The 14414-nt window shown below is 55.7% G+C and overlaps 4 protein-coding genes across 4 annotated transcripts; 1 reads left to right on the forward strand and 3 right to left on the reverse strand.

The window, feature by feature from the left end:
- Positions 1 to 67: 67 nt before the first annotated feature.
- Positions 68 to 786, reverse strand: UMAG_05155 (uncharacterized protein; the record flags this gene model as incomplete). The annotated part of the gene is made up of 3 exons (XM_011389910.1): positions 68 to 452; positions 507 to 726; positions 777 to 786. The coding sequence occupies 3 exons, from the start codon at positions 784 to 786 to the stop codon at positions 68 to 70; spliced, it is 615 nt and encodes a 204-aa protein (XP_011388212.1).
- Positions 787 to 4022: 3236 nt separating this feature from the next.
- On the forward strand, positions 4023 to 5894 carry UMAG_05156 (putative Replication factor-A protein 1; the record flags this gene model as incomplete). Its single annotated transcript, XM_011389911.1, has 1 exon — positions 4023 to 5894. The coding sequence occupies one exon, from the start codon at positions 4023 to 4025 to the stop codon at positions 5892 to 5894; it is 1872 nt and encodes a 623-aa protein (XP_011388213.1).
- A 279-nt stretch (positions 5895 to 6173) lies between these two features.
- UMAG_10187 (uncharacterized protein) lies at positions 6174 to 6821 on the reverse strand (the record flags this gene model as incomplete). Its single annotated transcript, XM_011390048.1, has 2 exons — positions 6174 to 6341; positions 6486 to 6821. 2 exons carry the CDS (start codon positions 6819 to 6821, stop codon positions 6174 to 6176), a joined length of 504 nt encoding a protein of 167 aa, XP_011388350.1.
- A 470-nt stretch (positions 6822 to 7291) lies between these two features.
- UMAG_05158 (uncharacterized protein) lies at positions 7292 to 14039 on the reverse strand (the record flags this gene model as incomplete). Its single annotated transcript, XM_011389912.1, has 2 exons — positions 7292 to 13794; positions 13883 to 14039. The coding sequence occupies 2 exons, from the start codon at positions 14037 to 14039 to the stop codon at positions 7292 to 7294; spliced, it is 6660 nt and encodes a 2219-aa protein (XP_011388214.1).
- Between the last annotated feature and the right edge of the window lie 375 nt (positions 14040 to 14414).

Raw genomic sequence — 14414 nt, forward strand, 5'->3', positions numbered from 1 at the left:
TTGCTTGACGGAACCGTTTGTTCCGTCATTGGGCTTGTTTTGATATGCTCTCCCCCGTCTCGCCAACTTAATTGACCTCCTGCCCATGACAGCTTGCATGTTTGCTGTTGGCTTGCAGCAGGTCGGTATACAAGCGGGTCGGTGAGAAGATGGTCACAAATCCACTTGTCCGAGCAGAGAACCTCTTGGCACAAGTAGAGTTGTATATCCACCGATCGACATTGACGTGCAGAGATCTGCAAAAGCGCACATAATTCGAATTCTTGAACCAGCGGAGCTCCCAAACACGGCCTTGAACCTTCCTCAAATGATCAACAGATCGTTTTGCATGTGGGAAGCGGGTGAACGGTACGGCTACGAGCTCTGTCGACAGGAACCAAGCGGAAGCACTGTGGCATAGCTTTCCAGCAACTGCAAGCACTTGTTTTTTTCGCTCTTTTTTCCGCCTGTCGCTGCATTGGTCGGAGAGTCGATTACAGCATCCAGGTGGAAAGCCACCAACCTACCTGAAAGCCAAACACACCAACAAGAACACACAGTATTTTTCTTTAAACTTGTCCATTTTTCTCTTTTCCTGGAACGTGTTTCTTCGTTTTAGCGAAACCAAATCACCGCTTATTTTTTCTCTCAACGAGTCTCGACAAATCGTGAAAAGATTCCTATCTTCTACAAGGCTAAAGCAGGGCGAATGGTAGGAATCGATTCCGACTGCTGGTGACCATAAAGCTACACGGTCACAGCTAATTGTGCCCGGGAGAGCATACAGCCACACTCACTGACGTACATTTTGTTATGATGAAGATGTTTCCGTCTCAAGCATGTACGACAGGGTTCCGGATTAATAGAAATCTTTTGATTATCAAGCTTCACCGGATTATCATAAAAGAGCCCTTTACCAGCATGTGCGCATTACACCACATGGACCTCCGAGAGACACGCGGCCACTGTGACCTGCAACTCGTTGCTATCTTTGATTCTCACCTCATCTGGCGACATTTCCTCGGCTACGAAGCCTGACCGATTGAGTGTCTCTTGGCTGATTCTTGCCTGTGCCTCTAGCTGCACCCTCGTCCCGTGCTTGTGCAGGGCCTCGACGTGGACAGCTTTATCCTTGTGTCATGTTTTATTTACTGGGACCAGCTGCGTGTAGAGAAGGCTTGGCGCTCCACGGATCTACCAAACCGGCTGCGACTGTGTCTAGAGCCAAGGGCTCATGCATTGCGCTTGCTTTCCCATCATTTGATTCAATTCTGCTTCACGTTCTCATTGATTCTTTCTCAAGATAAGCATTCAGTAGCACCTAATAAAATAGCACAACCAATCCTCAGTTGCCATCATGATGAGCCAGTAGTCTTCGCTCAACTAGATAAAGTCTCGTAGTATGATGTCTTGGAAGTTCAGGCATTTCCAAACGACTTGGTGAGAAGTCTGAGCCTGGGTTCGGACACTTTTTTAGGCCTTGATCGGACGGTAGACAATCCAATGTTGCTATTTAGGTATCTTTGGCTAATGAAGGCTGGCTTGTGCATACAGTCTACAGGCGACTTCCAGCCATTGTTCAATCTGCAGGGTTCTGAACAGATCGTTGTCTATGGATGCAAATGGGTGCGCTCAGCGATGTGAGGCTCGTGTTGATAGCTCGCAATCACGTTGCAGACCCAGAGATGCGAGTAAGAAATTCTCGATCCCACAAGGACAAGGCTCGCGACCACACCCGGAGTTCTTTTCCTGTATGCAGATTCTGTACGATTAGTATGGTGACAATGAGGCACAAGTTTCACCCTTGTGCCTGTTTGATCGGTAAAACTCTATCTAGTTGGGGTATAGAGGAGAGCAACTCCCTTCATTCCTACTCTTCGATCCCTATTCTGGATGATTCTCCCACTCTGTATTTTGACGTGCGGAGGTACAAGCACGGTCGTCTCGTTCCAGGCTTGCTTCGCGCTTCGAGCTGATTCGTCTTGGACCCTTTACCGTCGATCCTTCCTGTCTTAGAATGTTTGAAACGAATGTCCCTTAGAATCCTAGGACCTCTGTGAATTGAGAGGCCTCCTTGAAGTGTCCGTATCTCATGATGCTCCTGAAACTTCCAACGACACCACGTAGAGTCTGCCTTTTAGCTAGACTTCGGCCGGTCACGGTCTTGAAAGAAACAGGGGCGCTCGACTGGTCTTCTACAATAGGTTGAAGAGCTCAAGCTCAAGACTAAGAAACACAACCCTCCGGGTGATGGGGTGGAAGCTGCACTTGAAAATGACAGACCCTGTCCGACTGTTTGTGTGGGCACCCATTTGGTGCAGTGGTTTGTGTCAAGAGTTTGGCTTCACTAGAGATGAGGATCGGCGGTGTTCGACATTTCATCTTTCCGAGCATTTTCGTTTTTCGATAATCCTGAACCACAGAATCGTGAATACCGTATGATATTTGCGAGCGATTCGTGAAAAGCAAGGGGAAAGTATCTTGAATTATTCCAAATGGTGAATCACGAATGGTGATACACGATAACTATACAAGATGCGACGAGTATCCAGCCACCACAAGAGGCGCGCGAATGGTCCTGAATCCGCCTTGTGGCTTGGCTTCGGCGAGAACGAGTGGAGGCGGGTTCGGAGCTGCAATTTGGCAGTCCGATCAGGCGAGGTTGTCATCCACTTGACAGCATCGGTGGCGACAGTCACGAATGCCACGCGGAGGACGAAAGTATTGCCGAGGCGCATAAAAGGTAAGTAGTTAATTAAAGGCAATGGCCCACTCGTGACCGGAAGCGAGAGGACTAACAATAATGAATGCAATCTGTCGATCCTCTCTTCTTTCAGCTGACTGTTCAGACGATGACGATCTTCGTCCACGGTTGCTGCACTCTCCCGGCATGATCTAGTCTCGAGTCATAAGTTTCTTCTTCACTTCAAAACACCAAATCGGAACCTAGAAACCAGATTCGAGGTAATAACCATCCTCCCTTAGCCCCGACAACTGACACTGCAATCTGGTTTGCTTAGCCTCCTAGCTCAGCTACTCAGCTGCTCAACGGCTCATCCGCAGGAGCTAGAAGTCTGGCCGGCGTTCTTTTAGGATCGAGCCTCGATTGTTGCAGACCGAGTTGCTAACGACTGTCGCCTTGCCATGTTTGGTGGTAAGTTGGAGACCTGCCAATCGTCTCTCTTCTAAAGAACATTACGAATTGAAACCATGCATGCACAGGTCCGGACCATATCGTTCTTCATGTCGCGCGTCGATCGTTCCGCCTTGTTGTGACTGTGTCTGTAACTGTGACTGTGACTGTCATGGATGAGGATGAGCAGCTGCGGCAATCACGAATGGAGCCAGACCAAAGTTGTTGCATCGGAATCATCTTTTAGGAATCCAGAATCAGGCCCGATTCGCGATTCGTTTTGCACGTTGCATGCTGAAATGTGACACGTGCATGGTAAACTCACAAATCGCAAATCGGGAATCGGTCATCACAGAATTACGAATCGCCAATCACGAATCACGAATCACGGATGTATAAAACCAGTGTTACGCCGACATTCTCATGCCAATTTTCTGAACACCCAGTGTCGCGCGAGTCAGATTCGTGATTCTGTGGTTCGTGATTCTAAGCCATGATGAGTGTTGGTCTTTGAACCTCCCAAGTTGCCCGCGAGGAACGCGTCGCGCGCGTAAATGAGGCAAAGTGGCGCCCCCTTTTTTGTCGCAGCAAATGCGCAGCAGCGTCGTGTGTCGCTCCGCGACTGAGCCATCAAGCTCGATCTAGAAGAACAGGTGGAGTCCCGCTGACCTTTCTTATTCTCTTCCTCATCATCGTGGAGACCTTTCTTCAATCCTTATCGAACCAAGATTATCCTCCAGCACAATCACCAGTATAGCTGCAAGAGGTAACAGGTACCTTCTACGCCTTTCACCTTGGCAATCTCGTCAGTCGGATCAGTGCAAGACAATTGCGAATCCGCAAACGTACGACCCGCACCTTGACACTTTCATACATCGTGTCCTGCGCGCGGATACTTTCCTAGGCCACCATGTCGCTCAACGACCTGTCGCAGGGCGCCATTGCCCAAATGATCCAGACTTCGGATCCTGCTAGTTCTTCGGTCCAGAACCCCGTCTGCCAGATCCTCAGCATCAAAAAGATCCAGGCTAGTGCCACTTCCGCAGCCAATGTTGGAGACCGCTATCGCATCATCCTCTCGGATGGCATAAATTATGCACAGGCCATGCTGGCTTCGCAGAAGCGTTCGATGGTCGAGTCGGGCGAGCTTGAGAAAAACTGCCTGGTTCGGGTCACTCAATTCGCCAGCAACTCAGTGCAGAACCGACGCATCCTCATCCTGCTCGACCTGGACGTCGTTCATAAGCCCACCGAGGACCGTCTCGGCCACCCCACCAATGTCGAAGAGGCTGTCAAGGCTGAAGGCGGTGTCAAGCAGGAAGGCGGTGCCAACGCTTTGGGCAACAGCGCTCTGGGCAATAACTCGGCCGGTCGAACTACACCTGCGACCTCGGCTATGGGGAAAGCAGCGGGTGGTCGACCGGGCGGAGGCAGCGTCCACGCTGGCATGCCCATCTATCCCATCGAGGGTCTCTCGCCTTACCAGAACCGCTGGACGATCAAGGCTCGTGTTACCTCCAAGTCCGACATCCGCCACTGGTCCAACCAGCGTGGCGAAGGCAAGCTTTTCTCGGTCAACTTGCTCGACGACAGCGGTGAGATCAAGGCAACTGGCTTCAACGATGCCGTTGACCGCTTCTACCCGCTGCTGCAAGAGAATCACGTCTACCTCATCTCCAAGGCGCGCGTCAACATTGCCAAGAAACAGTTCAGCAACCTGCAAAACGAGTACGAGATCACGTTTGAAAACTCGACCGAGATCGAGGAGTGCACCGACGCCACGGACGTTCCCGAGGTCAAGTACGAGTTTGTGCGCATCAACGAGCTGGAAAGCGTCGAGGCCAACCAGACGTGCGATGTGATCGGTATTCTGGACAGCTACGGCGAGCTGAGCGAGATTGTATCCAAAGCATCGCAGCGACCCGTGCAGAAGCGAGAGTTGACGCTCGTGGATCAAGGCAACAGGAGTGTGAAACTGACACTGTGGGGTAAAACCGCCGAGACGTTCCCGACCAATGCAGGCGTGGACGAAAAGCCGGTATTGGCATTCAAGGGCGTCAAAGTGGGCGATTTCGGTGGACGCTCTTTGAGCATGTTTTCGAGCTCGACGATGCTGATCAACCCGGACATTACCGAGTCGCACGTGCTTCGAGGATGGTACGACAACGACGGAGCTCACGCTCAGTTCCAGCCTTACACCAATGGCGGCGTGGGCGGCGGAGCGATGGGCGGCGGCGGTGCAGGTGCCAACATGGCCGAACGACGTACGATTGTTCAAGTCAAGGACGAAAATCTGGGCATGTCGGAAAAACCCGACTACTTCAACGTGCGCGCCACAGTGGTGTACATCAAGCAGGAGAACCTGTACTACACAGCGTGCGCTTCGGAGGGCTGCAACAAGAAAGTGAATCTGGACCACGAGAACAACTGGCGCTGCGAGAAATGCGATCGCTCGTACGCCACGCCCGAGTACCGCTACATCCTCTCCACCAACGTCGCCGATGCTACCGGCCAGATGTGGCTGTCGGGCTTCAACGAGGATGCGACGCAGCTGATCGGCATGTCGGCAGGCGAACTGCACAAATTGCGCGAAGAGAGCGAGTCAGAGTTCAGCGCGGCGCTCCACCGGGCTGCCAACAGAATGTACATGTTCAACTGCAGAGCAAAGATGGACACGTTCAACGATACCGCTCGCGTAAGATACACGATCAGCCGTGCAGCGCCCGTGGATTTCGCCAAAGCGGGCATGGAGTTGGTGGATGCGATCAGAGCCTATATGTAAAGCGGGCGCATGGTTCACATCATAGTTCGCTTCTTTGCGCTTTTCACATGTAATGTAATCGATTGAGGAGCGTGGCTAAGATATCGTGCATCTTGGGATTTGTGATTTGGTGTTCTACGTTGTCTTGCGTTTCGTTTCTGGAGTCGGGGGTGGATATTGACCGGGTGGCGTCTAGCGTGTTTGGGATGGTCGTACTTGGCTGAACTTGACGTTGAGCCGTGAGGTCGGCTTGGCTTGTGTGCGACGAAGCACGGTGAGGTGGCATTCGTGATTCGGACACTAGAACGCAGCGAACAGATCGGCGAGGTCGTCGACCTGCTGTTTGCGCTGACTCGTCAGGGTGGAATCGATGCTCGTCCATTGCTGGACAAAGTCGGCGCGTGCGATTTGTTCGCAGCTGAATTCGGCTAGCAGATCGCGCTTGCTGAGCAGCACGTCTTGGTACGACTGGGCGTGTGCAACGCCGTGCAGAGACGCGTCAGGGTCAGTATGGAGCGTAAAAATCGTAAGCAGGACGAGTATCAAAGAGGAGGAGGTCGCCAAAACAAGAATGGAGGAGCGGATGATTGTGAAAGACGATGTTGCACTTACGTAGAAAAGCTCCGAGATATCGTCGAGTGCCTGCTTTGGATTCCAACTGGCAAAGACACCTGGGACGCACTGGTCGGTCTCGGCTTGGCGATCGAGCATATCCAGGAGATGCGGAATATCGTCGTAGATACAGCGCAGCATGGCGCTGACCACGTCTTCGCATCTGTCCAATGTGGTACGCAGATCGGTCAGTGTATCGTCTAATGTGGCGGACGCATCGCCGCTGGCACGTTCGGTGAGACGCATGCACGCGCTCAAGAAGATACTGTCGAATCGCTGCGCCAGTTGATCACACCGATGAACCAGCGTCACTACAGGTTGCACCGTAGACGCCATCCTGTTCGCAGTCACCGTAGATTCGCCAATATCGCCCACGTCAGTTGAGATCTCGCATCCACCTGATGGTGGTCAGAACGTGATCCCCGAATCCCCCCCAACCACGCATTTTCCGAATTCGCGCTCCCTCCACACTCACATCCCCCCCCGCCGCTCCGCGCTTCAACTAACCGTGCCACACGCGCACCGCCACCGCGACGCACATCTTGGTGCGATAATCGTGAATGGATTTCTTCCAACTCCTCACTCCTCCACACCGCCAAACCACGACTTTCACTCACAGACTCTGTGCTCACTCTGACTCGTGACCACGGACTGTCGCTCGCATTCACGATTCGTGATTTCAACGACATCGTTTGCGTCCAAGCACCAAGCACAAGCCAAACTCTCCAATCAAACAAATCGCATTGCGTATACAGGACAAGTATGGCTGTGCAGCGAGCGTCGCTAAGCGGTCGATCAGAACAGCGTCAAGCGATGCCGATCAGCGAGTTCAAATAATCATCTGCGGCTGCCTGAACCGCATCCACCTCCAACGCCGCCGTATCCCACCCACCCTGCTCGCCGTCTTTGCCACCAGATACAGCGCCGCTGCTCAACATTCTAGCGCCCATCGCTTCCAATTTCGCCTTGGCCTCTTCGTCCACTCCTGCCGCCGCCGACCCCGCAGTGGCGGTGGCAATGTTGACCAAAATACGAGCGAGGTTGGTAATACCGGCGATCATTTCTGTTCTTGCTACCATTAGCGTTCTTTCGCCCGCTTTGGCTTTCGAGGTGAAACAGGATGCCGTGGCGGAGCGGAGCGACAGCAACGAGTTGATTCCAGATGCAAGCGTAGCAAGTCTAGAAGCATACCGTTCGGCCTTTTCCAGTGCCAAATCGCGCGTAGCGCGATCAGAGAGCAAAGCGGCTAGACCAGGGATCTCGCGTGAGGCGGCTACGTAGTCGATGTACAGCGCTGCTCCATCCGCCCAGCCGGCAACCTCGTCCGCTGGATCTCCACTCACTTCCAGGTAGAAGGGCGAAAAGAGAACAGAGACGAGCTCGTGATCTCCCCTGATGATGGCTTCTGGCGCCAAATCAAGTACAGCAACGTTGTGCGCTGCCGTCCAATTGTTCGCCTTGAGAAGCAGTTGGTACTCGCTGTACCGATCGTCTCGCGCACGTGCCTCGTACGATTTCGCTTCGTACAACCACGATTCGGGGATCAGCAGTCGCTCGCACAAGAAGCCGCGCTCGCTGTTGAGTTTGGCTACATTACGCGAAAGCAGTGCTTTAATCGCAGCTTGCCTGCTCTCGCCCAGCTCCAGATGCAACAGCACAAAGGCAGACCACTTCCAAAGTCCCATAAGCTCAAGCTGGGTGGCGTACGAAGACGCTAGCATGTCTGCCCGTGCAGAGTTGCCCTGCACCGCCTTGGACTTGGCTACTTGACTGTTGAGCATGACACCGTCACTGTCTTGGTCGTCTTGCATGCCGTCGTCACCATCATCGACAAGACCGAGCTCGATTCGGTCGCCAAAGTCACGTCGTTGCAGCACGCGCGAGAGCAGATTGTACAAGTGCCAGGGCAGTCGCGCATCCATGTTGGACGCGCCAAACGCACAAGCATTAAGTGCTGGTTCCAAGCCATACGTCGGGTCCACGTACAGCTTCAGTAGCTCGAACAAGGCATCTCGGTCGTAGCCTCCAGCTTTCTGCAGCAGCTGACGCAGACGCGTCGCACCCACACTCGAACTCTCGCGGTACCAAGGCAGAGGTGGCGCGATGCCTGCGTTCGTAGACGCCGAAGGCGCCACTTGCGCTTCATATCGTTCAAAAGAGTGCTCTAGTGGTGCTTCGTACGCCGACTCGTACCAGAGGAACAAGCCAAACGCGCGCTTCCAATCGAGTCCTTCGCAGATAGGCAGATCGCTCACCTGGTCGATGGGATCTTTGGTTGTTCGCGAGTCGGTGCCTTTCGACACGAGTACGTTGCCCGACAACAGCTCGTACACGCGGCGGTGGTCGCGAGTAATGTGGGCATCCACTCCCTCCTTACGCCAAATCAGCAGCTGTTCGCTAATTTCGGCTCGCACCTCTTCGTCACCACCTGCCTGTGCGATCAGCGTCGCCAGGCGCAGGTCGCCGGCATCCAGCGCAGCATTGACAGCGCGTTCAACCTGGTTGCCGCTCAGCAAGCTAAACAGCAAGGCCGCGCGTCGAGAAGCGGCGATGTGCGAACGTGCTTCCGTCTCAACCGCGCCAGCCACGGTGTGACGCAGCCAGTCGGACACCGCTGCTTTGCGACGCATGCTCCGGATGCGGTCAGCTGTCGCTGTCGGCGCGCCCTCGGGAATATGCAGCTTGATCTCGTCAAAGAGCGCAACGCCCAGTCGCCACAAGCTCGCCTCGAAGCTGCGATCCTTGTGTTCGAATGACGAGGCAAAGTGCCGAAAGCGCGTGGCAAAGTTGGTATGGGCGGTCGGAATGCCGTCATCGTCGAGCTCGATATTGGTGTGTTCGAGTTGTACGCCGAGCAGCTTCTCAGCCTTGATGGCTTCTTCTGCGGTGGTCTCGGCATCCCTGAAGAGCTTGACCTTCTCCAGAACAAGTGTCGAAGTGTTTGCTGACGCCGCTGCATCGGTCTCCATCCTGGCAGCAGCCGACGAACTCACGGACCCAAAGTTGCCACCTCCAACGATCCTGCCGTTGTGCACCAAAGTGCCGTCAGGTCCCCATCCCACTCGAAAACTGCGTCCGAGCGACATGCCGGCATCGAGCGTCTCGCCATCCGCGGCCACGGCATCCGATTTGGCCACATCGAGCTTGCGCAGCTTCTTTGCTGGCTGTTGCACCTCTTGCACTGTCGCTTTTCGAGGCTCAGGGGGGTGAGACTCGATCTTGCGGTCTTTAGCCGTCAGAGGCTGTGGATCGGCAGGCTTGTCGAGTGAGGCGACCGATGGCCGAAGATTGAGCGTTCTTTTGTGGCTCAGGCTGGCTCCCATTGGTTTGTCAGGAACGACAGCAGCGGAAGCTGATTTACTGTCGTCTTGCCCAAAAAAACTCGCCTGCATCACCTGCACACGTCGCGCCTCGGCGGCGTTACCCACCGGTGTCATGGCTCGCGACGGCGTTGCGCTGCCATCACGCTCTCGACCGGCGACACTGGAGGAAGGGGTCCACTGGCGCTGCTGACGACGCTTGGCAGCAGCAACCGCAGCTGCCGCAGCTTGGTTCGCGCCGTCGTCCGAATCCATATCGCCATCGTCGAGCGTCCGCAATGGAGGCGGTGCATCATCATCGTCGTAATCGTCTGCATCGCTCGAGCCATCATCCGAGAGGCCGTCTTGATCCATGGTCATCGGAGCAAGACGCTTGCTGGCAGGGCGGTTGGCGCTCGTGCCACTACTCCCCTTGGCGGCAGCAGCAGCGGCCTGCTTGGCACCAGCGCCGGCATCGGCACCTTCTTCGTCCTCGTCCGAGTCGTCCAGCCCGTAACGACTGAAATGCTTGACCTTGAAAGTCCACGTGCCGGACTCGGGCTCGAAATCGACAAACTCGGTCTCAGGCTTGTTCTTGAGCTTGTTGATCATCTGCTTGACGCGAGGATGCTCAGCATCTTTGATCGGCTCGCGCGTAGCGCGATCGGCAGGCCAGCACGCCTCAAGGCTGACGCGAGCAGGTACATTGAGTCCCGTGCCCTGCTTAGCCTTGGCTCCGGGCAAGAAGTTGCGCTTGGCTCCATCCTTGGGATTACGCGGGTCATAGTCGTCCTCCTCAGGGTAGACGACGACCTCCTTGAGTCGAATCTGGACGATGCCGCCCACAATATCATTGAGATCTTCGATTGATGTGAGATCAACGGGTTCGAGGAACTCGATCTGACCGACACCTTTGCGACCGACAATAAAGTTGTGCACAGCAGCTAGCTCGTTGTAATTGGCGGTGCGCAGAGCGGAAAGCGAGGGTTCGGTGTAGTATTCGCCCACCTTACCGGACGAAGGAGCAGATCCGTTGGTGGCGGCAGCGTTCATGCTAGTGGGTGCAGCAAAGGACGACTCGAGGTCGCGACCCTGGCGCGGCGCACCAGCCTTGGCAGCAGCAGCCGAAACGATTTTAAGCGGGGTATCTTCCATGATACTAGAAGAAGAGGCTCCACCCAAAAAGTTGCCGCGACGCGAGGGAAGCGAAGAGGCAAAGGAAAGATCTCCTCCACCTGGACGCACGGATTCCGCACGCTGCTCAAGGGCAGGGCTGAACGTGACACGCGAAGCCGAAGTGGGCTGAACAGTGCCACTGCGGAAAGCTGAAGCTCCAAGCGAGCCGACCGCTGGGCTGCTACCAGAGTCGAAGTGAGGCACACTGCCGCTGCGACCGATGCGCGAGACCGAGAAGCTGTTTTCGCCCGCATCGTCCAATACCAAACGCTTGGCTGAGGGCCGCGAAACGAACGCCTGCGAGGACAGCGGCTGGCTGTACTCGTCGCTCAAGCCTTTGAAAAGAGCAGGCGAGCCGGCCCGTCCTGGCGTACCGAAGCGAGCATGAGCGCCAGGCGTGCCCTCTCGAAAAGAGCCAGGGGTACCTTCGCGGACAAAGCTGGAGCTGCCGAGACCGGAAGCACCGGGTGTCGAGCCACGCAGACGGTTGATCTTGTTGGCCCCACGAGGGCTGGAGCGGAAGGGCGTAGTGAGAGGCGGCTTGTTCTTGGGTGCCACGTTGAAGGGCAGCGAAGCTCCGTTAGCTGTCGAGCCGCCAGCTGTGCCGTTGATCGGGTTGGACGCGAACAGGCTGTCGGTGCCATAGGGGTTCGAGTCGAGTGATGCCTGAACCGTAGGTTGCTGCTGCTGGTTTTGCGAAAACCCGGGCTGTTGCTGGTTCTGCTGCGACTGACCAAACAGACCGCCCGAAGCTTGTTGATTCTGCCCACCACCGAGACCGCCAAAGAGATTGCCACCAGTGCTGTTCTGGGTGGAGTTGCCAAAGAGACCACCGGCCGTGTTGGACGTGCCCGCGTTGCCGAAAAGCGACGAACCGCCCGCACTGCTGTTACCACCAAAGAGGCCTCCACCGGTAGCACCTGAGGAGTTCTGGTTCGATTGACCGAAGAGACCGCCGCTGGTGTTGCTCTGCGTCTGACCAAAGCCGGTTCCAAGACCACCGGCGCCTTGCTGCTGGTTGTTTTGCTGATTATTGCTGCCAAAGAGCGAAGATCCGCCACCTGCGCCGAAGGAGAAGCCGCCAGTGGCAGGCTTGTTGGCGGTGCTGCCAAACAGTCCTCCACCTGTCGATGTGCCAGCACCAAATCCAGTGCTGCCCTGCTGACCGGTCTGGGTGCCGGTGCTGCCAAAGAGACCGCCAGTGGCTGACTGTGTACCCGTCTGACCCGCAGGCTTGGCTCCGAAAAGACCACCACCAAAGCCAGCAGTGGAGCCCGTCTGACCCGACTGATTCTGATTATTGTTGGCGCCGAAGCTGAAGCCTCCCGTCGTACCGGCGGCGCCGCCTGAGGCTGTGTTGGTGCTACCAAAGAGACCACCGGTGCTGGGCTGAGTTGTGCTCGCCCCGCCGAAAAGGCCACCAGTGGCAGTAGGAGCCGTGGTGGTGCCGGTTCCAGCGGCAGAAGTAGCGCCAAATCCTCCACCTCCACCTGCGCCAAAGCCAAAGGTGGGCTTGCTTTGCGTGGCTGCGCTATTATTGGCGCCAAAGCCACCAAATGTCGAGGTAGCGCCGGCTGTCTGACCGGGTTGGCTGGTGGTAGCGCCAAACAGGCCACCGGTTGCAGGCTTCTGGCCGAAAGAAAAGCCGCCAGTGGTGCCGGTGGTGCCAGCACCAAAGCCGGTGGCCGTTTGCGATTGTTGCTGGTTGCTGTTGGCGCCAAAGCCAAAGCCGGTCTGGCCGGGCTGGGTGGTGGAAGCGCCGAAGCCGAATGAAGGCTTGTTCTGTTGTTGGTTGTTGTTGTTGTTGTTGTTGGCTCCAAAGGTGAAACCAGTGTTAGCAGCAGGCTGCTGAGGTTGCGAGCCAAATGAAAAGGAGGAAGAGGGCTGTTGTTGCTGCTGCGGTTGACCAAAGAGGCTGGCGGTCTGTGGCTGGTTCTGCTGTTGACCAAAAAGACCACCTGTCGAGGTCGAAGCACCAAAGCCGGTAGTGGCAGGCTTTGCGCCAAAGAGGCCGCCGGATTGCTGCTGATTGTTTTGTTGTCCAAAGAGGCCACCGGGTTGCTGCTGCTGTTGAGGCTGGCCAAAGAGACCGCCTGTAGTGCCAGTGGAAGGCGTAGCACCAAAGCCAGTGGACTGCTGCTGAGGTTGACCGAAGGCGCCGGTGGAGGTGTTGGTAGCACCAAAGCCAAAGCCAGTCGAGGGCGCAGCCGTGGCACCTGGACCGGTGTTGCCCTTGGAACGACCTTGCTGGTAGTCCATGAGACGAAGCTCTTCGATGCTGTGGTGGCCGTAAGCTGGCATGACAGTGATGGCTTGCTGAACGTCCCAATTTTTGCGGTCCTTGATGGGCTCGCTAGGGGTCAAGTCTTCACGGACCGGATCATATGGGACGGTGGCAGTGCCTTGGGTGATTTGAGCAGGAACAGCGCCTGCACCGGGCTGACCAAAGGCGCCTGTCGTGGCGCCGAAGCCGCCAGCAGCTGGCTGTTGCTGCTGCTGTACTCCGAAAAGACCACCGGTAGCGGGATTGGTAGAGCCGAACGTGGACGAGCCAAAGCCACCGGCGGCGGGCTGCTGCTGTTGCTGTTGATTTGGGGTCGAGCCAAAGGTGAAAGAGCTGGTGGATGTGTTGTTCGCAGGTGCACCGAAACCGCCAAAGCCAGTGGCTCCAGCGGGGCGAGCGCCGAACGCGCCAGTTGTGGAAGCATTGTTGTTGGAGGCACCAAAACCGCCAAAGGATGGATTTTGTGCTTGCGATGGCTGTTGCCCAAAGAGACCGCCGCCGGTCTGCGCTGCTGGCTGAGCTGCACCAAAGCCGCCTGTAGATCCGAAGCCTGCGCGATCACGACACATTAGACAGAGGAAACATGGTGTTTAGCATAGTTTACTCATATTGACGCGTTATAGCTCAGCAGCACTTACCTGTTGAGGCGCCAAAGCCAGTCTGAGCGGGGGTAGTAGGTTGCTGTGTTTGACCAAAGAGACCACCAGCTGGCTGTTGTTGCTGCTGCTGCTGCTGCTGCTGCTGCTGCTGATTGTTCTGTTGGCCGAAGCCACCAAAGCCACTAGAACCAAACATGTTGAGGGTCACCTAGCGTTCTACTTTGCTCTACTTTGAACTGGACCGATCACTATGGCGGAGATGCGAAACGCGGATCGAGCAGCTGCGGTGTTGTGAATCCAGGCGTGGCCGAGGCGGATGGGCGCTCGCGCTCTCGAAGGATGGAAGTGGCAGCTGGTTACAGGGCAAGGTGCGTAGGTCCCACAAAGGGAGCGCAATAGGGTGGATGAGAAGCGAGACAGAGGTTGATGGTGATGGTGATCTGGTTGGACCAAAACGTGAACAGATTCGCGATCGACTCTTACACAGAAATCCACTCGCGAAGTGACGAATGCGAAGGTCAGTGCTCTGCTCTGCTCTGCTCTGCTGTTTCCCTCTTTCCTTTTCTGCGGC

Source organism: Mycosarcoma maydis, chromosome 4 (genome assembly GCF_000328475.2).
Source record: "Mycosarcoma maydis chromosome 4, whole genome shotgun sequence".
NCBI lineage: Eukaryota > Fungi > Basidiomycota > Ustilaginomycetes > Ustilaginales > Mycosarcoma > Mycosarcoma maydis.